At 41.9% G+C, this 24,696-nt stretch overlaps 1 protein-coding gene and 1 long non-coding RNA gene across 3 annotated transcripts in view; one reads left to right on the top strand and one right to left on the bottom strand.

The window, feature by feature from the left end:
* The window catches only part of pfn2a (profilin 2a), a 42,851-nt gene extending 34,776 nt beyond the window's left edge, over nt 1-8,075 (bottom strand). The window contains exon 1 of one of the 2 annotated variants that reach the window (XM_055645720.1): nt 7,597-8,040. In XM_055645720.1, coding sequence (XP_055501695.1) covers nt 7,597-7,728 — 132 coding nt within the window. In that variant the 5' untranslated portion in view covers nt 7,729-8,040. Of the gene's footprint in view, nt 1-7,596 lie in introns of both variants that reach the window. The other variant, XM_055645721.1, reaches the window with a different exon arrangement.
* A 2,684-nt stretch (nt 8,076-10,759) lies between these two features.
* LOC129703351 (uncharacterized) lies at nt 10,760-23,585 on the top strand. The gene is made up of 3 exons (XR_008724547.1): nt 10,760-11,217; nt 18,001-18,135; nt 22,127-23,585. It is a non-coding gene; the product is annotated as an uncharacterized LOC129703351 (long non-coding RNA).
* The last annotated feature ends 1,111 nt before the right edge of the window (nt 23,586-24,696 follow it).

Consider the following 24,696-nt stretch of genomic DNA (forward strand, 5'->3'; position numbering starts at 1 on the left):
AGTAATTCAATATTAGCTTTTATTGCAAAGAGACTGGAATTTAAAATAAAGCACGATAACAATCGTATAAAGTATTGAAACCACATCTACAATACATGTGGTTTTTGACCACTATAAATTTTACATTACATTAACTCCTATGATGACAGGACTATCATATCAAAATGGCTAAAACTGTTTAATATATTCTTTGAAGTTGAAAAGAACTTGAAAGATGGGGATCTTTCCAAATTAAAAATCGACAAAGCACAAGGTAGATTAGATATTTCCACTGGTGAGAGCATCACAAACACGAGGCAGAAATTTAAATTTAAATTGATGGCTAGGAGGGGCAAGAAGTTGAATGATGAACTACATAGAGACAAAACAAACTGCTGGAAGAACTCAACGGGTCAGGCATTGTGCATGCGTGCACTTGTGGGAAGGAAATGGGATAGATGTTTCCGATCAGGCCCTTCAGACTGATCTGGTATGAATGATAGCTGGTAGAAAGTGGTATGGGTAGAGGTGCAGCAAGAACTGGAAAGTGATTGGTGAATCCCGGTAAGGAAGGGTTATTGGCAGATGAATCAAGTGTGGGAAGGAAGATGTAGATATAATAACCAAGGCTGGAGGTGATATGCGGAGAAGACAGAAGAGTGCAAATGGTGGAATCTGCTAAGGGAAGATGAGGAACGACATGTACAAAGGGGGAGGCGAGAAAGCGAAACTGGGATGGGGTGCAGTTAAGGAAAATGGGGGAACCAAAGTAAAGGGTGAGTGATGAACAGATGGAGAAAGAAGGAGAAAAGGACTAGTGACAGTGGAGTGGAAAGAAAGGTTGAGTGGGGAGAAGGTTGGGTAGATTGGAGGTTGGGTGAAATTGGAGAATTCACATGTTCATTCTATTGGGTTGTCGGATACCCAAGCGGGATACGAGCTGCTGTCCGTCCATTTGCTCGCAGGCTCACTCTAGCAATGGAGTATCCAAAGGATAGATTTGTTGGGCCTAACAAAGTGTTCAGTAAAGCAGTTGTCTAGTTTACACTTGGTCTCACTGACATAGAGGCACAGAGAGCACCAAATGCAATTTGTAAGAAATTGGTCAAAACTGCAAGTGGGTTTCAAACAAAACAAAATTCATAGGGATACCAGAAAAACTAAATACGACAGGTTTGGAGACAGGATCCTACCAGATGGTCTAATTTAATGACACTGCAGTCCATCAACGTACACCAAATGGAAATCAAGATTGAGACAGGAGAGGAGAGGCATCCAAGATTCTGGGGCATCGTCCTCTGGGGTTTACTTTGCATATCAAGATCCGTAGTTTTGACAGAAGATAGACGCAAAAAGCTGGAGTAACTCAATGGGGCAGGTATCATCTCTGGAGAGAAGGAATGGGTGACGTTCCGGGCTGAGACCCTTCTTCAGACTCACCCGAAACCATTCCTTCTCTCCAGAGATGCTGCCTGTCCCACGATGTTGCTCCAGCCTTGTGTCTATCTTTGGTTTAAACCTTCATCTGCAGTTCCCTCCTACACATCAGTAGTTTTGACAAGTTGTTTTAAAAATACATCCATAATATCAAAGCCAAAGAGCAAGGCATGCTTCAATTCCTACCTACTGGTGGCACTCATGTAGACTTTGATGAAGTGTTGAGAGGTTGGTTACAATTCCTGCTTCAATAATCTGGACCCACTTCAATTTACCTACCGCCACAACAAATCAACACCAGATATGATCTTGCTGGCTCTCCACTCTACACTAGACCACTTAAACAATAGGAACACACATGTAACACCATATCCCTTCCAAACTGAAAGTCAGAAATGGATTGTTGCTCCTCTCTACTCAATTGGATCTTCAACTTCATCGGAAGACCTCAGATTAGCAATAGCACCTCCTCCTCATTGATTACGAGCACATGGACAACTCAGAGCTGCACACTGTCCCCAGCTTTACTTTTTCTACATCCAGGATTGTCGAGCCAGAAGGCTCCAAAGGCATCTTTATATTTGCCGACGATATTGAATGCCTAACATGCAATGACGTGTCAGAGTACAGGAGATTGATAACCTGATTGATTAGTACGAGAACAACCATCTTGCTCTCAATGTTAGCACGACTAAGCTGATTATTAACTTCAGGAAGGGAAAGTGAGTGGGAGACCATCTTGATTGGCAGGAAGGCCGAAGCAAACATCAACAGTTTTACATTCCTGGGCATACGTATCTGATGATTTGTCCTGGGGCCAGCACATTAATACAATTGCACAGAAAAGTCCCACACCTCCACTTTCTCAGATGTTTGAGAAGATTCGACATGTCACTGAATAATCTATCAAACTTCTACCAGTCTACAGTGGAAAGCAAACTGACTGGTTGCATTAAGGCCAGATTCAGAAATCGGAACACTCAATAATGAAGGATGCTGCAGAAAGTGATGGACATCACCTGGTACTGTCCTGCTTGACTGACTTCAAGGAAACAAATATACAAGACCAATACCAACCTGAACACATTCTCATTTCACTGCGACCATCGGGAAGGAGGTACAAGGGTCTTAAAACTGTTACCTCCAGATTCAAAAATAGCTTCCAGCATCAATCAATAACTGAATTCTTGAATCACTCTGCATAACCCTACCTCAGCATTGAACTACTGGAGCCATACACTTCTATGGTTCTTCTACATAGAAGGGTTTTTGCACTACCACAATCTAGTTTACTTGGAATAACTGATAATTCCTTATTTCTTTTTTTGTTTTGTTGCTGCATCTAATGTGTCTGTAAAGCTGCAAGAAAGAATTTCATTATTCTAATTCATATCCGGTCGGTGCATGTGACAAGCAGTCTTGACTTCAGTGAAGAGTCAGACCCAAAATGTCCAAGTATTCAACCTAGATGTGGAATGTGCAAGGCTGTATATTTTAGTTCATACCTTCAAGGGCAAAAACAAATCCTGACCAAGCTGTTACTTGGGAGAAGACCACCAAAAAAAAAGAACTGCTGGACCCGAGCAATTTAATTGTGTAAAAATAATGTCACAAACTGAAAACTAAAAGCACATTCACTAGAATGAATTTCAACATCAGTTGTCTTTTGAGAAGAGACCAAGTAAGACTGGCCATAACCAGAATGAGAGAATCTTATGGCAAAATGCAGAACTATGAGGGGGTATATTTTTAGGATAAAAGAATCTTCCATTTTGTCGTGAGATCAGAGAATTCTTTACTCTGGACTAAAAAGCTTTCAAGATACAACAAACTGCAGATGCAGATGTACAAAAACAAAAGTGCTGAAGTAACTCAGCAAGTCAGGCAACATCTCTGAGAACATGAGGTGGTATTTTGGGTCCAAACCTTCAGCCAAAAATATTTGTCACTTTCTATCACTAGGTTATGAATGGGCATGAGTACAACCAAAGTACAATGCAAAGACCAACAAGGCAATTAAGAAGTGGGCCAATTAGATTAGAGGCAAAAGGTTCTCCATAATTTTATGGAATAGCAGATTTAGCTTGAAAATCTATAAAGCCCCCATCTGCTTCTTTATTGACACTGTACAGAATGTAAGAACACAAGATAAAAGGAAAACCAATTGGTCAGCATTTAGAACTGTTGGCACACAATAGCAACCCAGATTCTGACCTCTGGTGCTGCATGGAGGTTGCATGCTTTCCCCAAGTACTCCAATTTCCTCATGCATCCCAATAGATTGTCATTAGGTTGATTAACTACTGGGAAATTACCTCTCATGTGGGTGGATGACAAAAGAATGAGAGGGAGTTGATGCAAGAGAATAGATTTGAGAAGTAATCGAATGGGACAGATGGAAATGCTGCAACAGTGCAGACGCAAAGGGCCTCTCCCATACCATGAGAAATTGCCTGAGAAGTTGCATGATGAAAAGCTGCCATTATTATTGCTTGGAGTATTCATATAGAAGATGTAATGAAAAGGCAAAGTTATTTTGTGTAGTTGTTAATACGATTTGAAAATTTTAAATCTCATGTTCCAAAATGTCAATTCAACAATATCGTTTACAAATGGACAAATTAGTTAGGATTAATGACAATACTGCTCATTGAAGATGGTACAAATCTTGTTGCAAGAATAAGGTGCACAGTTTACAACTTAATTTTGACCATTGTTCCACTTTCTCTCTCCAATAGATCACAAAATAGTTTTAAGCTATAGACATGTCTCCCATTAATCAAGTCACGTGACATGGAGACAGGCCTTTCGGACCAAGATGCCCTATCCAAGTTATGTAGGAAGGAACTGCAGATGCTGGTTTAAATCAAAGATAGACACAAAATGCTGGAGTAACTTAGCAGGGCAGGCAGCATCGCTGGAAAGAAAGGGTGACGTTTCGGGTCAAAACCCTTCTTCAGACTCAAGTCTGAAGACGGGTCTCGACCAGAAATTTCACCCATTCCTTCTCTCCAGAGATGCTCCTTATCTAAGCTAGTCTCCTTTACCCACACCTGATCCATGTTGTAAATTTTTCATATCCATGTACATGACCAAATATCTGTTAAAAAGTTATGGTATCAGCCTCAACTACTTTCTCTGGCAGCTAATTCCATATACCCACCATTCTCTGTAAAAAAAGTTGCCCCTCAGGTTCCTATAAAAGCTTTCCTATCTCAAACCTATGCCTGCAAATTCTTGATTCCCCAACCCTGATAAAATGGCTATATGCATTCATCCCATCTAATCTTATTATGATTTTGTACATGTCTATGAGATCAATTCCCAGCCTTCTCTGCTCCAAGGAAGATAATTATTGTCTACACCTGGCAAGATCCTCGTTTCATCTTTGTAATATTAACTATAGCCTAAAGTGCAGCCTTACCAACATCTTGCAGTGAATAGTAAAGGCGGCAGAGTGGCTCAGCTGGTAGACCTGCTACCTCACAGCACCAGAGACCCAGGTTTGACCATGAGCTAGGATGCTGTGTGCATGTTCTCTGTGGGTTTCCTCTGGGTGTTCCCAAGGATATGTGGATTTTAGCTTAATTGGCCTCTATAAATTGCACCTAATGTGCAAGGAGCAGATGCGAATGTGGGATTGCATAGAACTCGTGTGAATGGGAGTCGATGGTCAGTATGGACTTGGCAGACTTGGTTTCCAGGCTGTATCTCTAAACAATAAAAAAAAAAGTCAATGGGTTTCTATTTGTAGTAGGACCAATTTTACAAAAGTTGCAGATTCTGGAAATCTTCTGTTGAAAGACCAACCAGAAATTTTGTTTTTTTTCTCCCCACAGATGTCAACTTACCTGAATTTCCTATTTCCTTCAGTTCAATGAATAGACCAATCTATGTGTTGGTTCTGAAACCCTTCTTCAGTCTGTACTTTAGAATCTTACTGCAACTATGACGTTTCTATTTTCAACACGAGTTAAACTTTAACTTACCAATCATGGTGCATTTCACCAAACTTATATTATCCTGAATACACAACTCTGCACGTTTAACATATAACCAAAGAGTTGTGAATACTTGCTTCAAGGATCTAGGCACATGCAAGAACATTTGTAACAAAGACCCAATTGAGAAAACAATGAAGAGTTCAGAAAGGTACCTGAAATTTAAACAAGATACACTCAAACAGCAGAACTGTTTCTCACCCAAGTATGAAGTCTGAATGATACTTTCCAAAAGGCAAAAGTCTTAAGTATGATTACAGATGAGATATCAAATCTATTACTGTTGAAGTACACCAGAGACAAAAAACATTATTGACTGAACTCAGGAAATCTCAGCATGAAAGCTTGATAGCTCTTTAGTACTGCAAGCACAAGATGCTTCATGTTATGTTTTGGGCATACCATATTTGGTGTGATTCAATAATCCCTATCCTTTCTATACCACAAAATCAGTCACAACAATGTTGTCCATTACAAAACGCTAAAAGTTATATGAAATTAGGCTTTTCCATAAATGTATACATGCAACTTGTCATTTTAAACTTCAAGAGATTTTTATAACAAATAAGTACTTAAATTAAACTTGGGTCGCGTTTAGTTATTGATTTCATGGCACCCAACACCCAACTTTTTGGGGAAGAAAAATTGTTGCAGTTCCCCGATATGGAAGACAGCGCCCTCCCACCATAAGTTAACTGAATTGCAGAGTCATGCCACATAGGCCTGAAGGGAAAGGAAAAAAGAATGAACATTTTCTGACAAAAACCACAAGAGGAAGGAAATTGTTAGCTGCACTAAACTGTAGAGGCAACAACGGCACAAAGACCAATTCCTAGACAGTTTAATTACTCAGCAATTTATTAGTGATTTCGTACGGGCAGATTGCGAACTCAGCAAAAAAAAAACTCACCAATGAGTCCCAAACATATTCCCCCCCCAAATATATTCGCATAACTACAAAATCAAATAAAGTACAACCTCTACATGCTCCAAGGAAAATCTGATTCGACTCTTTCGTACAAAAAAAACGACTTGCGCCAAAAAGTGGTGAATTTACACAAAACCCTCTATTTGGTACAAGGCTTTGTATAATATAAAATAGCCGTGATCACCCAATATAATTTTTGATTGCATGAGATACAAGTGAAAATACCTTTCCATATGGTTAAAGATAGCAAAAAAACCCTCAAAATCAAATATTCGATAAAAATGAAAAAAAGTTGGGAAAAAGAGGGAGAAATTAGGGCTGCCTGCGCAAAGAAAACGCTGCATTTCAGCAGTGAGAATGAATGCAACGTTGGAGATCTTCTGATTGAAGACTATGGGCTGGCCACACACAGCAAGTTCTCTGGAATTTTCCATCAGGACCGCTAATCTGCTTTGCACTGGGGAACATAAGAAAATCCTCCTTCCAGCAGAAAATATAATGAATGATACGAAAACATATGTTGGAGGGAGAGGTATGGGAAATTTTAGCCGGGTGCTTACAGATACTGGGAAAAATAACATTAAAATACAAGATAAACCTTCCCCCACCCAGATAAAGCTGCAAGGAGAGACAATTGTTCCACTCGCCTTGGGAGATACTTGGCGCTTTGCATTGGGGGCGACGACGTGGGGTGGAGGTTTATTCTGCGGCTTATTTTACAGCCCGGTTGCGGGATTGTGTGGAAAGGAGAAAGGGAGGGGGCAAAGGGGAGAGACACCCCGGGGTGCAGGGCTAGAGCCCTTGGGTGGGGGGGTTGAGGAAGGAGGGGGTGTGGGGAAGCCGGCGCCATCTTGCAACCGTTCGCCTCGGTCGGCGTGATGGCGGCGGGGGCCGGCGTCGACCGCTAACTTCGCCTCCGTTACAAAAGCAAAAAGGTACTAAAGTAATCGTTCGGAAACAATAAATCCAATCAACAACCTATGTCTAGAAAAAAACAAAACGGTCCCCATCACATTTAACCCACCTGTGTGGAAAACCGACCCTAAAATGAACCGTTTCTCCTTAAAATAAATCTCTGCAAGGATCCAAAAATACATAAACCGCAAGCGATAATTACAGTTATGTTTTTTTTTTAAATAAGGTAGATATCCTGCGGTGATTTTTATTTCCTCGTGATTTTACCGTTAAGGCCTGTGGGGATTTTTTTTCTCCCCCTCCCTCCATTTTCATCCCTCACAAATTTCTTCTTACCGTGACCACCGAGAAGGTGCCTCCGGGCGACGCTGCCCACACGTACTTGGCGTCGGTGTAGCCGACCACGGCGGAATCCTGGCAGTGTCCGTCGGCCATCAGGTTGTCGACATAACCGTTCCAGCCAGCCATGATCGCCGCTGTGCTGTCGCCGCGCTCCTCGTTCACTCTCTCTCTCTCTCTCAACACAGGCTCGCTCTCTCGGCTGCCTGGGTAATAACGGGCAGGGCAGAGCCTCCCACAGCTGGCGGCTGATGCTGGCGTGGGGAGGTGTGTGTGTGTATGAGGGAAGGAGGGGGGTCAAATAGTAATATATATATATATCTATATAAAGCGGCTGGAGGAGGGAGCCGAAAGAAACTTGAGAGTTTTGTTTTTAATGTGTGGGGGTTGGGGAAAATATACAGATATATATTTTATATAGAGATATATATATATATCTCTTTAAGCGCCCTCTCTGCCAGCCGCCGCTCGGTCTGTGTGGGATGAGGGTGGACTCGGCTGCCGGTTAAAATGAGACAGGAAGGCGAGGGGGGAGGGGCGCGAAGCGCGTGGCCGGCGAGGCCAGAGCGGCGGCGCGCAGCGCGTGGCCGGTGGTTCCCCGGGGGTTGAGGGGGGATGTGGAGCGCGTGGCCGGTGACTCCCCGTGGAGGAGCGCGCAGTTTGGATCAGGAGAGAGGGCAGCAGACGCAGGTGGAAGACGCGGGAGCGCGTCAGGGCAGAGGACAGCAACAACTTTCACTGATGTGGCGCCTGCAGAAGAAAATGCATGCACAGTAATGCGCATTGTAGATAATGACACCGTTACTTAAATGCAATGAACTTGAATGTAATCAGTTCTTTCATCCATGTATTTCTATCTTCCTTGTTAGTCTGTTATTATCCAGTATCATTGCACAACACTTACATTATAAGTGCTTACAAAAAAAATCTATTCAGCAATTTGACTTATCCAAATTGTTGCACGTTCCTGCTGAACGTTTCATTAAAGAATAAAGATATGACAACAGAATTTCTTCCCATTCTCTTAGGGCATTTATCATAATGAAACAATTAAGGGTTGATCTAAAAATAATTCAAGCAATTTCTTATTTTACCACAACATCTGCTAATGTGTATCATGTGTAAATCGTTGTTTATAATCGTGGTAGGTGGCATAATAAAAGTCATTATTTAAAAAAAAAAGTTTATTATACGTGAGCTCCTTTGTTACAATTTACTACCACAATATATCCCTGATGTTAGAACAAGAACCAAGGATTAATTGTACAGTACATAGTGGTACCATCTACAGGAAACAAAACTTGTGTATGTCTCCTAATTATTTCTATCTTCATGTTCTGAATTAACTCATTTGCGATACATAAAGAAACATTCGTTTTAACATTATTTCAACATTTTGAGTAAATATCTGGAGAGAATAATATATTGCTGCTTATTGACAATTTTTAACCATGTGATTGGTGGTTTAGTGATTTATTAATAATATTAATGATTTATTGTTGGTCAGTCACTGTGTTTTACCACATTTTAATAAAGTAATTTGGGTTATTTTTTTCATATATTTTCAGAGAATGGGGATCACCCGTTCAGCCCATCTCTAATTGCTCTTTGGAAGGTGGCTGTGAGTCGTTTCTTGAGCCACTATGAGGGAAGAAATTTGCGCAATGCTGTTATGTCGGAAATTCCTAGATTTAGACCCAGAAGCAATGAAGGATGGGTGATATACTTCCATATCAGGATGGTGTGTGCAACTTGAAGAGCAACCTGCAGGTAGTGATGTTTCCATGCACCTGCTGCATCGCTATTCTTGATGTTCCAGGTTTGGGAAGCGATGTCAGAGTAGCTGAAGAAAGTAACTGCAATCCATTTTGTAGATGGTACAAACAACCAGTGATGGAGGGAATGAGTATTTAGGGTGGTTGATGGTATGAATAAATCAGGTGGTTTGTGCTGTATGGTATCAAACTTCTTGAAAGTTGTTGGAGTTGTAATCACTTGGGCGAGTTGTCAGGATGTCAGTCACCCACCACAAGCACGTAACCCTCTGGCCTGCTCATATATCATAGTTTTTATGCAGCTGGTTGAGCTTAGTTTCCAGTCAATCGTAAACCCCAGGATTTTGGTGAGTTGGGCTATTGGTGACTAGGGTTGACTTTATAAGTGGACGGCTTGATTGTAATCATGTACTGTATAGTCTTTCCACTGACTGAATAGCACACAACAAAAAAGCTTTTCACTGTACCTTGTTATATGTGACAATGAACTAAGCATCTCTTTGCTGATGTTTCAGAGTAGACAGTTTGCCAGGTAGGAGGAGTTGGCAAACAATGCTTAATCCATTTTTTATGAACAAAACACAGGTGGGCAATGTCCATTCTGTTTGAATACTGAAGAAAACTTTGCATTTTTAAGTTCAAATTTAAATTTCAATAACACAGGAACTATTGAATGATATCCTTATGTCATTATTTGAACTATGACAATATTTCCTGATAATTTTGACTTGTTTGCCTGGTGAACTTTTCAGCTCAAGATGTATCACTATTTTAAGACACCTTGGAAATAAATAAATCATCAGTGAATACATTTTAACCACACAAAAACAATTGAAACTGGTCAATGGAAATTATGTATTACAATATATTAACGTAACAAGGAGCAATTACGCATATATCTATAATTAGATTCAGAGAGTGATACAGCTTGGACTCTTTGGCCCAATTTGCCCATGCCAACTAACATGGCCCATCCACACTAGTCCCACTTGCCCACATTTGGTCCATATCCCCCTCTCAACCATTCCTATCCATGCACCTGTCCAAATGTATTTTAAATATTGCTGAATATGAAATGTATTTCTAGGCTTCCACATTTTGTAAATGTAAACATTTGGGAAATCTTCTTTAAAGATGTACAGTGTCAATCTTATGCCAGTTATGCAGTGTACTACGTGTACCTCTCAGCAAATATATAATCAACATTTAAAGCTCACTGTGAATTAAGAACAATTATTTTTGTTGGCCCATTGGACTTATAATATTTGCCATTTAGATTCTCACCATCAAGTGAAATTGTGGTCACAGGGAAAATAATAACAAACTGCACAACTATCAATAACTAACTACACACATTGCCATAGTTTAATAGTGGAATTAATCCTGCACATATTAATATTAAAGATATCTGTTTTATTTTTGCTGATATCTGTTAACGATGTCCTGGACTTTTAACTTTATTGTCCGATCAGGCTGCCTGTTAAATGTGCAATTTAGTTATTAAACAAGACAGATTCCTTTCCACGCCCCTAACGATAGATAGATTGAAGGCTAAATTCTCTAGGAATTAGCCTTTATATTTTTGAATGAACGAGACGCGAAATTGGTGCCACAGACAAATGGACTCATCGTTAATATGTATTTGAGCGTGGTCTAAAAGGCTGGGGCACGTTGATTACGCTGCACCTGCAGAGATGGAGAGAAACGTGATTTCCAAGAAGAAGGGGGTGAGGAAGAGGGACTCGCTGCAGAGGCGGAAGAATTTCTTTTTGTTTCCCCTTTTGGTGGTGAATGACGTCAGTGTGCTGAGTCACGCGGGCGCGCTCCCGCGGCCCGAGCAATGGTAAGTGGCCAACGTGCAAAAGCTAGGTGGGGGAAGGGTTTCACCAATCGGTTTTCCAAATGCTTCAAGTTAATGTGGATAACAGCGCCCGCCTATACTTATTAATTATATGCATTCCATATTATAGCACTCAATTTAGGAAGGAATCACATTGATTGCATGGTTTACAATGGATTGTACGCTTAGTGTTGTATACATTTTTTTCCGCAATAGCTTTGGGCTACTCCGTGCAGATTATCCCCACCAAAGAATGGTCCGTAATATTTAGTTTCAGATGTTTTTACAACGCTCATTTACTGTCGCATAACTGCACATCGACACGCACAAATACGAACATAATTCCCCTACTAACACTGCAAGGGGGCTCGAATCATCACACAATCCACGTGCGCGGAACAAAGCATTGGATTATCCCGTTGGAATTTCACCAGCTGATTGCAAAAGAAAAGCTTTTGCACTTCGGGTGCGGCATTGTGCAACATTCTTTCGATTGGCAGACTTTATTCTCCTATTTTCCCTGATCCAGAATAACGATAAATAATGCATTAAATGAGACATGGCTCGTCTGATCTCCCATCCCCCCCATTCCCGATTGCAGTTCTCAGGCGAAGCCTTCCTGCAACCAATATGTATTCGTCGATGTAATGGAAGCGATGCAACTACGACAAAGAACTATTCTGCACCGATGTTTGGAAATATTTTTAAAAGTTTGTCGGAAGTTATTTTAACTCTGTCTTTATCGTAAATTTTCCAAGCAACTGTTTATAATATCTTGCCTTACTTTGAAAATGCAGTATAATAAAACTTGGAAAAAAAATTAATGGGGGGTGGAGAGGTTTTTACAGAAATAATCACTCCACCCAAAAAAAATCCGTTACTATCATACGGCGCCTTGTTAGGTCACAAAGGCCTCACGATATTTCAGGCTGGTAATTTTTGAGAACTATAACTTTTTACTTATCCATAATTGTGTATGACACAGAATTTTTTAAGTTTAAAAAAAAGTAACTTTAAGCCCATTTCTTTTACTTGGTAATTCATTTCTATCATGAAAATAATTATGGTGCTCAATCCTGAAAAATCTAAATTTTCAGTGTTTCAGAGAATGCCGCAGTACAATAAAACATGATTTCTATGATTATCTGTAAATCTAAAAGCTTTAATAATGCCGGGACACTAGTTTATTATCCTCTATTGCAAACAATGGAGGCTGTAGAGAAGGCAAAACATTTCATTTCTGATTGGCCATTATGATTTTTTTCATGTAGAGCCGCTTGGATTGTTACCATGTGAGAGGAAGAAGTTGCAGACATCAAATGTTTAACTAATCCTTACAAGAAAAATATTCTGCAATAGATAAATTGGCATTTTGATCCTAACCAAATTATTGTTTGTGCAGTGATCTATTTTTTACATTACAACAGTGGCTGTATAGAGAGATAAAAGGAATTGCAGATTCTGTTGGGTTTCCCAAAAAAAACTCAAAGTGCTATATTAACTTAGCTTGTTAGGCATCATCTAAAGAGAACATGGATAGCTAACGTTTTGGGTTGGGACCCTTCTCGTACTGACCTGAAACGTCAGCTATCCATGATCTGCAGAGATGGTGCCTGAATTGCTGAGTTACACCGGTGCATAGCCACTATTTAGAATTAGGGGTGTATGACACAGATATGTAATTTGGTTAATTCTGACCCTTTGACCATCTATACTAATCCCATTTGCCTGCATTAGGATCGTACCCTATGCCTTTCCTACTGAAGTGCTTGTCTAAATGCTTCATAAACCTAGAAACAAATAACTGCAGATGCTGGTTTACAAAAGACATAGAGAACTAGCGCAGCACAGCATCCCAAGAGAACATGGATAGATGAAGTTTTGGGTCAGAACCCTTCTTCAGATTGAAGAAGAGTCCCAACCCAAAGCATTGCCTATCCATGTTCTCCTGATATGCTGCTGACCAGCTGAGCTACTCCAGCGCTCTGTGTCTGCCTCATAAATGTAGTGCTTGCGTCTGTTTCCACCACCACCCCTGGCAGAACATTCATGATATCAACCATTCTTTAGACTTTAGAGATACAGTGTGAAAACAGGCTCTTTGGTCCACCAAGTCTGCGCTGACCAACGGTCACCCCATACACACTAGCACTATCCTGCATACTAGGGACAATTTACAGAAGCCAATTAACCTACAGTCATAACCTACATCCTGTATGTCTTTGAAGTGTGGGAGGCAGCCAGAGAAAACCCATGCCGTCACAGGCTGAACGTACAAACTCTTTACAGACAACACCCTTGGTCAGGATTGAACCTAGGTCTCTGGCGCTGTAAGGCAACAACTCTACCTCTGCACCACTATGCCTACACTGTGTGTGTGTGTGTGTATTTAAATAATTCCCTCAACTTGCCTTTAAACCTTCCACTCACCTAAAACCTTAGCCCACTTGTTTTTGATAACCTTGCCATGGGAACCATTTCCGACTATCTACCCATTCCATGCATCTCATAACATCTGCCAGGTCATTTATCAGCCTGCTTTGTTTTGCTTAGAGGGGTAGATGCAATGAATATGGAGTTCCAATCAAGTTGGCTGCATTGTCCAGGATCAGGCTGAACCTCTTGATTGTCATGGACATTCTGACAAAGGGTTTTCAACCTGCTGTTGCTTTACCTTTTCTGTGTTTATTTCAGATTTCCTGCATCTGTTGCTTCTTTCGGTTTTCAGTGTTCCATGACATTCCCAACGTATGCCTTGTAAATGGTTGGGCTCATAAGAGATTGCAGATGCTGGGATCATGAGCAAAACAAAAAGTGCTGAAAGAACGCAGTTGGTTATGCACTAAACATGGAAAAATATAATTTCAGGTCAGGATTTTACTTCAGATTAATGTTGTGGTTGTTGGATGTCAGTCAGGGGTTTACTGCAGGGGTTCCTCAGAATAGTGTCCTGGACACAACCATGTCCCACTGATTCATCAATGATCTTCCTTCCATCGTCTCACAAGGATGGATATTCATTGATGATAGCAGAATGTTCAATTTCACACAACTCTTTAAGAATAAAGCAGTCATAACATACAACATGACCTTATGTAGATTTATAAAATCATGAGGGACCAGTGACACCTCAGCATTAGTGAATTTTTGTCAAAGTTCAGAAAACATTTCCAATCTCGTTAATGTCTCCTCACGTCTCACGGAGTGACCATGTAATGGAGGGTATCCATTGAAAGAGCACTTGAAATCACAATCAGTGGTGTGTTTACACTAAAACAATTGATCACATTTGAGAGAGAGCATTAGTTGAAGTGTTTGTCGTCAAAATAAGATGCAGTCTCTTTAATGAGCATCAGCAGGCATTTTAAGTTGTCACTCGTGGTTTAGTAAGCCTCTGGGCAAGTATTTCATATGAAGTTTACAACTCCTTTGTCAGATGCTAATTAGAGGCCAAAACCAATGTTGCCACTTAAGGTGCCACATTGGTTACATCTTTCATACCAAAAGCAATTTTCAGTGAAAATTGCTTCAAGCATGTGTGACAATGCAACACTCAATCTCTCTTGTTGACAATTCAACAATTGTTTCTACAACACTGCCTGGAAGTAATGGTCCAAATAACTTGCACACATAATGATTGGCTTCTCCTTTCATAATATCTTACAAAAGAGCATCAGGGCTTCCCTCCCACCACCATAAGAGAAAGGTTATGCCCTGAGATTGAGATTTAAATCAACCTGAGTAGCATTAATATTTGATTATTGGAGACGAGTGCGTGGGTTCTTTGACAAAAGCAGTTAATGAAGAATACTCTTTTTAAGCAACTGCAATATCATTGATCAACCGGTTATCACATGCTGCATTAGATATTATTAACAAGTTCTAAGAGGTATCCTTCAGATAATGGATCAATAGTTGCATTGGGTATGCTGCCAGGAGCTATCCCTTTGACTTTTGATGTCTTTGCATTGAATCAACAAACTGAACTAATCGTAGTATCAGGAAACTCCTCATACTAAAGTCTTGGAGGTTGATTATCTGTACACCTGTAGAACCTGTATCTGTACATCTACAGAACCATTCCTGCCTGTCATAATATTGAATTTTACTAAATTCCCAATTTTACAAGGTAAACAGCACATAACGTGCTCTTGATCTTAATTTTTCATGACCCGCCACTACAGAAAATCAAAGTACACTTGTTTTATATTCAGGTGACTGGCCCAAGTATTAGCAGAGGTTGGCGTTTGGTTAAAGTCATAAGTTCATTGACAAAGGGCATTGATTGAGCTGATGAATTGCATGATTTGCCAACTGGTGGCATCAATGTGGTTCTGCTTACTGAACTCTTCCACTCAGAAACAGTGCAATGTATGTTTATTATTTCATCATTGGACATTGTATCCTGAAGGGAAATACTTGGGCTGGTAATATTCCTCTTGTGGTATGCTCTGCCCTGATAGATGAATGAATAACATCGCTTTGTCATGTTCTGTAACAAGATACATCCTTTGATGTGAAAGCATGTTAATCCTTTGAATCTTCTCAATTCATTCAATACTGTCAACTGGAAATACATCATTTAAATTTATTTCTAATTGTCAGAAATACAATTAAATATTATTTTAGTATTGCTTTAAAATCCATGTCCAAATCAGTTTTATGAATTTAAATGACACCACCTCCATTGTCACACATAGTGGTGTCTGTGATAACAAGAACAAAATGTTGGCAATTTGTGCAGTAGTGGAGAAATCAGGGAAAGGACATTTCATCCATTACAGTGATGGTGTCAGGAACTATTCATAGTTGCAAAAAGAGGAATGTTTGCAAGATCACTAACATTAACAGTTTTTTTTAATATATTAGCTTTCCTTATTTCAGTCCTTTTGGCAGCTTCAAGGTCTTGACCCCAAGGTCTAGAATGTTCTCCCTAAAACCTCTGCATTTTTAAAATTATGCTCTTTAAAACCTTTGACCAAGCTGCCCTAATAAGTGTTTCATTACCAAATTTTGTTTGTTAATTATACCTGTGAAGTACTTTCAGTCGTTATCAGCAGTGTATAAATGCAAGACAAGCAGAGTCACTCCAGCACGTTGTGTCTTTTTTTGTAAACCAGCATCTGCAGTTCCTTGTGTCACCAGTTTATAAATGCAGGTTATTTTGTTTTTAACAATTATATTTTCCAAGAGAGCAAAAAAATCATTGGCCTACTAAGTCCACATCCAGAAACACACTGCATTGTTCATTCTGTCAATGTCTTTCTTGGATTGCATGATCTTTCTTGGATTGCATGAAAGGTCTGGGATCTGAGTAAATCACAGTGCAATCTATTGTTGGTTTGGCCAATTATAGAATATGGCCATGATCGCTACAAGCTTGCATTCTCTAGGGGGACTCGTTGGGAAATTATTTAGTGTGGGTAAGAGTAAGAAAACACTTTTCTGCATGAAATGTTGTAAAAGTGGCACCATTTACTTTGGAAACAATCATGTTACTAAGCCCACTAATGAAGTGATTTAATTGATATCGGCATGAGAGTTTCTCAATGCTCAGCGGTAAAATCATCATATGCTGATTGCTGAGGACAACAAACATCTTAGATACCAATAAGCAATGTTGAAACGCTTAACAGGCCAGGCAACATCTGGTCAATGGCATTTCATCAGAAAGACACTTATCGCCTACCCTATCGTCTCCTCTCAATTTCTCTGTTCTTACAAAGATCTGCTCCATTCCAGAACATCTGAGGCCACATGCAAACTGGAGATGTCCTCTTTTCTTTAGTGAACGTGGTTTCCCCTCTGCTGTCATAGATAGATCGCTCACCCGTGTCTTCTCTTTGTCCTGCAGTTCTGCTCTCGCTCCCTATCCCCACAGACAAGGATAGAGTTCACCTGATCATTGCCTTTCGCCCCACTAGCCTCCGCAGTCAACATATCATTCTCCGACATTTCCGCCACCTCCAACGTGATCCCATCACCCATCATCCTTCCATCCCCAGCCCTTTCGGTCTTCTGTAGAGATTGCTCCCTCCGCAACTCCTTGGTTCACTCATCCCTTCCCACCTAAACCACACCGTCCCCGGATACTTTCGCCTGCGATTGCAGGAGATGTAACACTCATCCCTATGCCTCCTCTCTTGCATCTATCCAGGGACCCAGCAGTCCTTCCATTTTAGACAGAGGTTCACTGACACCTTCTCTAACCTCATCTACATCATCTGGTGACTCTGGAGAAACATTACCTCATGTTCTGCATGACTAGCATAGAACCCAAAGGTATGAACCAGGCTTTCGGCGGCGGCCTGGAGCTGATGCAGCGGGGCTCGGAGCTGAGACTGCGGGACCCGGAGCTGGGGCAGCGGCCTGGAGCTGGGACGGCTGCCCGGAGCGGAGACTGTGGGACCCGGAGCTGGGGCGGCAGCCCGGAGCTGATGCTGTGGCGGGCTGTCTCGGAGCGGAGACGGCGTTCCGGCTTTCGGCGGCGGCGACATCACCATGGAGGTCCGCTGGACTGGAGGATGGCATCTTCGGCCTGGATCGATCGCCTCAACGCAGAGGGAGAACAAGGAGGGAAGAGACGGAGACTAAGACTTTGCCTCCATCACAGTGAGGATGTGCTTGGTGAACTCACTGTGGTGGATGTTTAATTTGTGTTTATTGTATGTTTTGTTATTATTGATTCTGTGTATGACTGCAGGCAACATAATTTCATTCAGACCGAAAGGAATCTAATTCTAAATTCTAATTCTAAAACATTACTTTTTCCAATTTTAACTACAGGTGTACAACCTTTTATCCGGAGTTCCGGAAACCGAAAAGCTCCGAAAACCGGACATTTTTTCCAGGATGTCGTCTGCACACCAAAGCTCGCGTTTGGCGCCAAACTTGACCCGAAACGACCCACGGTCAACCCAGGTCTGTACTACTGTAGCGGCTGCCTCCTCCCCGGAGACCGGGGAGACACTTAAACATCTGTAAATCATTGCTTAAATGTTGGTCAGTTAGTTTGGAGGGCTTTTATGTGAAGGGGGGGGGGGGGGGTGAAGGGGGAAACTTTAATACTTAGTCCCCTACCTGGTAGGAGAGGCGGGGAACGGGCAATGCCTTACCGGGTCGCCGTGCAGTAAGCTCCGGAGCACTGTGGCCGCCGACTCCCAACATCGTGGAGCTGAGGCTGCGGGTGTCTGGCCGCGGGCGGCGCCGGTTGTAGCTCCGACCCCGGCAACTCTATCCAGCGCCGCCCGCAGCCCCAGCTCCGCGATGGTGGGCTTTCTGGAGCGCTAGTATGGGTGTTGTGAGCCAAAGGGACTGGTTTCCTGAGGGCTAGTATGGACAATGTGGGTCGAATGGATTCTTGGGCTGGCAGCTCAGTCACTCAGGCCTGGTGGCCTGGCAGCTCAGTCACTCAGGCCTGGTAGCTCAGTCACTCAGGGCTGGTGGGCTGGCAGCTCAGTCACTCAGGGCTGGTGGGCTGGCAGCTCGGTTACAGGGGGAATACTTACTGATGGGCCAAATGGACTCCTCCTGGGCTAGCACATGCCCGATGAGCCGAAGGGACTTAAAAACATCTGAGTGGAATCTCAGTGAAAGGCACTTTTTGTGGACTTTTCCTGGCCTTTTTGGGCCAAAATGCTCCTCCTGGGCTAAAATGGGCATTTGGGGCAAAAGGGACTGGTTTCTGGGCTAACAGGAAACTTGTGGGCCGAAATGAGTGGTTTCAGGTAGGCCACAGATGGGCTGGCAGTTGACTCACGGCTGATGGGCTGGCAGTTGACTCACATCCGGTCAGGCAGCAACTGTGGAGCGGGAAACAGAATTAATATTTTGACCTGAAGCATTAACTCAGTTTCTCTTTACTGCTCTGACCTGCTGAGCATTTCCAGAGAAAATAACAATCGTTATAGGGTGAGGCAGTGAAATATTATATCTTATCACCAGTCTTATCAACCCTATGCTAATTCAACCTGGTACAATGCCTCTTTTTATTGATAAGTAAATCTTTAATTTATTTATGTACCGTATCCGTTGGACTAGAATTCTATTGCTGTTTGATTGGACTTTGAACTTCAGCTCAAAATATATAGCTAACAAATATATTGCTAACAAATGGTTCATATTACAACAAATAAATTAGATATTTGGCCCTTGCTAATTGATACTGATAAACCTGCATGAGAAGCCAACAAGAACCTTCATACAGAAACCAGCTCTGATCTCCCTAATCATTTGATATTTCATCAGAATAATACTGAAACTACAAGAGTCTAAATGCAGCTTGTATTCCTTAACATGTAGAAGGTTAGTGTGTGATTTAAATTAATTTACATGCTTTATGTAGTTAACTGCCCAATAGTGCACGCATTCTTCTGAACTAGTTCAGGTTGATGGAGCTTTTGGCATTCTCCCAGCAAAGTTCTAAGTTCTAAGGTCAGTTCCACATACTTTCCTGACAGATGACGTAATAGCTAACTGATCATGAGCAGAGCTCTCTGAATTGCTATTTTTTTACAGTAGAAAGGCTTGCAAGGATAACGTTCATACCCAAGTCCTGTCAGCCGTGAGAGGATGGTGTGGGCCTATCTCTCCAATTACAACAACTTTCTTTGAAATGGTTGATACAGCTGAACAGCCTACCAGGTAACATCAGCGGACAACTGAAGGCCCACAAAATTGGCTTGTATCTGGACTCACTTGGTGAGCAAACTGGGTTCCCCTCCCTAAAGAACATTGGTGAAAGTGTCTTCTTGGGCTGCCTCTTGGGAGTAGGTATGATTGCTACAACTCTAGTTTCACGAGACTTGCACAATCTGCCACAGACAAAGCAGGGATTGCTTGATTTATGAGCATTTGGAAGGAAGCAAGTTCCTCCTGCTATTTACTTCGGGTTTCTGTGTCATCCTGTCCATTTTGAGTGGTCATGGGCCAGACATTCCCAAGGATCGTTAGGGATGTTGCACTTTTTCAAGGAGATTTTCAGATCCTTGAAACTCTGTTAAGCTTTAATTTCTTGCATATCAGATCTTGGTATAGCATATCTGCTTCAGGAGTCGGGTGTTGAGAATGAGTGTAATCAGGGTCATGGCGCAGGCAACGCTTGCCTGGGAAAGAACCCTGATATTGGTTTGCTTATTCTTTCAATAAATCTGGAGGGTTTACCTGGACAACTTTGGTAGGACGTAGATTCACTAGACTGGTTCCAGGAATGCTGGGTTTGATGTATGCATGAGATTGTGTACACTTGGCCTGTATCCTATTGTGTTTTTGAAAAATGAGACTTTCTTGAAAATTGTGGGATTTGAAAGGCTGGATGCATGGAAGATGTTATTCCATGGCCAAAAAGTCAAGAACAAGTGGTCACAATCCCAGAATAAAAGGTAAAATGTCTGGGATGAGCAGAGATTTCTTCATCCAGAAGATAATGAACTTTTGGAATCCCCAGTCCAAGAGGGGTGTGGAGGGTCATTCAAATTAAGGGGTGTGGAGATAGTGTAGAATGATGGTTTAGTTTAGTGATACAAGCCCGTCGGCCTGCAGTGTCCACGCCGACCACCGATCACGTTCACACTAGTTGTATGTTATCTATGTTATCCTACTGTCGCATCCACTCAGCGGCCAATTAACTTACAAATCCGCATGTTCTTTGGGATATGGGACGAAACTGGAGCATTTGGAGGAAACAGGGAGAACGTACAAACTCCACACTGACAGTGCTGAAGCAATGGTCAACCATGAGCAAGCTCTAAGGGCAGATGAGGCTGTTCGTATTTATATTTGTTATGTTCTTAGCATCGCTCCAGTGCACCAGCTACCATTTTATAGCAATCCACTAGTTCATGGTTGCTCCTACAGGCAATGCCCAGGTAACAAACCCATTCCATTTTTACATAAGTCAATTTTATCCAAACTACCCAAACATCACTCAATATGTTAACCATATCTCCACAGTATTGTAGCGAATGGCATAGAAAGCACATGAGACTAATGAGAAAGAACAATGTCTAGAAGTGGAGAGAGAGAGAGAGGAAACTAGTTTTGCCAAAAGGACATAAAAGGAGTAACTCAGCAGGTCAGATAGCATCTCTGGAGAACATGAATAGGTGATGTTTCGGGTCGAGACCCTTCTTCAGACTGATTGTAGTGGGGGAGAAGAAAGCTGGAAAAGAGGAGAGTCAGGGCAAAGAATGGCAGGTAATAGGTCAATATAGACGAGGGTGTGTGTGAGGGAGGGGGGGGGTGATAGGCAGGTGGTTGGATCAAAGGCCAGAGAAAAGAACAGAAGGTGTGAGACGGGTTTTAAGATTGTGAAGTCAGAGGAAAGTAGCGGGGGGCGGGGGGGGGAGGAGGCTGGAGGGGAAAATTAAGTGGGAGTCGAGGTAGGGCACAGGAAAGGGAGGGGGGTGTGGTACTCTTGAGGAGAAAGAGGTGGAGGGACGGGTTTGGAGGATTAGATAGATGTTACCTAAAATTGGAGAATTCAGTTTTCATATCATTGAGTTGTAACCTACCCCCGTCAGTAAGAGGAGACGTACGTTGGAGTTTTGAATAATAATATGGGAGCATGCAGGGGAGTCCGCAAGTTGGGGGCTCGTAGCCCTAGGACGGCCAATATTGATAGTGAATTTTTATTTACTGATTTTTTTTAAACTGGATCCAAATTTTAACCTGCCATCATAGGATATGAACATAGCTTCCCTTGCTTATTTGCCATAGACTTTGGATTATTTATCATGCTGCCGTAAACTAGTGAAATCTTTGATAGTAATTTTTTGATAGGTAATTTCCCATTACATATTTACTATTTTCAGTAACATATAAAAGTTATTGGGCACTTGATGAATTTATTTAATTATAGCATACACATAGCATTGATCATTTTCCTACTGGCAATATGATTTTTTTCTAACAGGAAGCAGTTGAATGAATGATGAGAAAGTATACACCTGCTCCAGTCCCCTACTGAGATCCAGTTAATTATAGTAATTCAGTATGGAAACAGGCCTTCAGCTCAACTTGCCAATACCAACTGATGTGCGAGGTCTACAAAATTGGAGCTAAACCTGCTCCATTACCAACTGCATCAACCTCATCAAGATATGTATAAATGAAGACGTACCGAGAGATTTTAGAGACTCACCAATCTACAAAAGGAAAGGCGTTCGATCTGACTGCGGAAACTATCGTGGAATTTCCCTATTAGCAACAGCAGGCAAAGTCCTCGCTCGTATCATGAACATCCGACTCAAGCCTTTAGCCGAGAAGATCCTTCCAGAGACACAAGCGGTTTTAGACCATCAAATGGAACAGCCGACATGATCTTCACAATGCGTCAACTACAAGAAAAATGTTGTGAACAACTTCAACCTTTGTACATGGCATTAATCGACCTCACTGAGGCCTTCGACTCGGTATAAAGGGAACTCTTATGGGACGTCCTATCTACCTTTGGATGTCCTGAAAAGTACATTTGTATCCTGAGACTCCTCCACGATGACATGCTTGACACAGTCATGGCCAGCAACAGCAACTGTGAGCCGTTTCAAGTCAGGTCAGGAGTGAAACAGGGATGTGTGATTGCCCAACACTGTTCACCATCTTCTTTGCGACAACCATCCACATCATCCAGGATGACCTACCCCCAGGAATTTAAATTGTCTACAGAACAGATGGCAGACTTTTCAATCTTGCCCATCTCAAATCCAAAACTAAGACATCTATGAGCTCGAGTTCCAATAAGCAGACGACAACTGTGTTGCAGCTCTCTCCGAAAATCATCTGCAACAGATTCTGACTGCCTTCAACGGTGCATACAGGAAACTTGGACTTACCATCAACTCCAAGAAGACTCAGGTTATCTACCAATTGCCACCAACTGAGACAAATCGGAAAGAACCGTCAATTCAACTTGGTGAAACAACCCTGGAAAATGTGGATCACTTTCCGTAACTTGGTCAACTCTCCTCCAATGTCGACCTTGATGACGAGACCCAACATCGTCTTAAGTGTGCTGGAACAGCTTTTCGACGTCTTCGAACGAGTCTTTCAAAATTGTGGTATCCGAATAGACACCAAAATGTTAGTGTACAAGGCAGTGGTGATTCCAATGCTCCTGAATGCATCAGAAACCTGGACATCATACCGACACCATCTGAAAACACTTGAAAAGTTCCATCAACGATGTCTTCGAAGCAGCTTAAATATCAGTTGGGAAGACCGAAGAACTAACGTCAGCATGCTGAATGAAGCAAAAACATCTAGCATCAAAGCCTTTGCCATCAAGAACCAACTAAGATGGGTCAGTCATGTTGTTCTGATGGAAGACGAGCTCTACCAAAACAAACCTTCTACTCCCAGCTTAAAGATGGCAAACTTAATAGCCACATCGATATGCCCCATTTATACTAGTCCCACCTGCCTGCATTTGGCCCATATCCCTCTAAACCTATCCTATCCATGTACCTATCCAAATGTTGTGATAGTATATGCCTCAACTACTTCCTCCGGCAGCTCGTTCCATGCACCCACTACCCTTTGTGTGACAAAGTTACCCTCGGATTCCTATTTAAATATTTCCCCCCTCACCTTAAACCTATATCCTCTGGTTCTCTATACTCTGGACAAAAGACTGCATTTACCTTATCTATTTCTCTCATAATTTTGTACACCTTCATAAGATCACCCCTTATCCTCCGGCGCTGCAAGGAATTAAGTCCTAGCCTGCTCAACCTCTCCCTATAGCTCAGGCCCTTGAGTCCTGGCAACATCCTTGTAAATCTTCTCTGGACCCTTTCCTGCTTGACATCATCTTTCCTGAAAGAGCTCCTTCTCTGTTCCATCCTGTTAATATTTTGCCATGCAATCTTTTGGCCTACCCCCCCGCCCCCCTTTTAAAAACTATCACGAATACTATCTTGAGGTTTTGTTTTTCATAATAGGGCAATCCATGGATGTAAATGGAGAAGCTGTGACATTTATTTCTACGTGGAACATAGAACAGGGCAGAACAGGAACAATGTCTGTGCCAAACATGATGCTAAGACCAACTCTTAACTTCCTGCACATAATCCATATCCCTTCATTCCCTGCATACCCAAATGCCCATCCTGAAGTCTCTTAAATGCCACTGTCATCTTGGCCCCCACCATTTTTCCTTCTCAACCCTATTCTCCTGCCTTCTCCCCATAACCTTTTGACGCCCTCATTAATCAAGAACCTGTTAATCTCCGCTTTAAAATTAAACTTGGCCTCCTCTGTCATCTGTGGAGGGAATGAATTCTGCAGATTTGCCACCCTCTGACTAAAGAGATGCCTCCTTATCTCCTTTCTAATGACATGTCCTTTTATTCTGAGTTGAGGTTAGTGTTACTCCCCCATTAGAAGGTGTTGAGATTGTGGGGAAAAAAAAAGTTCCAGTGGGATATTCCTATTCCTAATTCCCCAGATTCCAAGGTTTATACCAACTTGCTGAAGGCGGTTTCC

Source organism: Leucoraja erinacea, chromosome 14, assembly GCF_028641065.1.
Source record: "Leucoraja erinacea ecotype New England chromosome 14, Leri_hhj_1, whole genome shotgun sequence".
NCBI lineage: Eukaryota > Metazoa > Chordata > Chondrichthyes > Rajiformes > Rajidae > Leucoraja > Leucoraja erinaceus.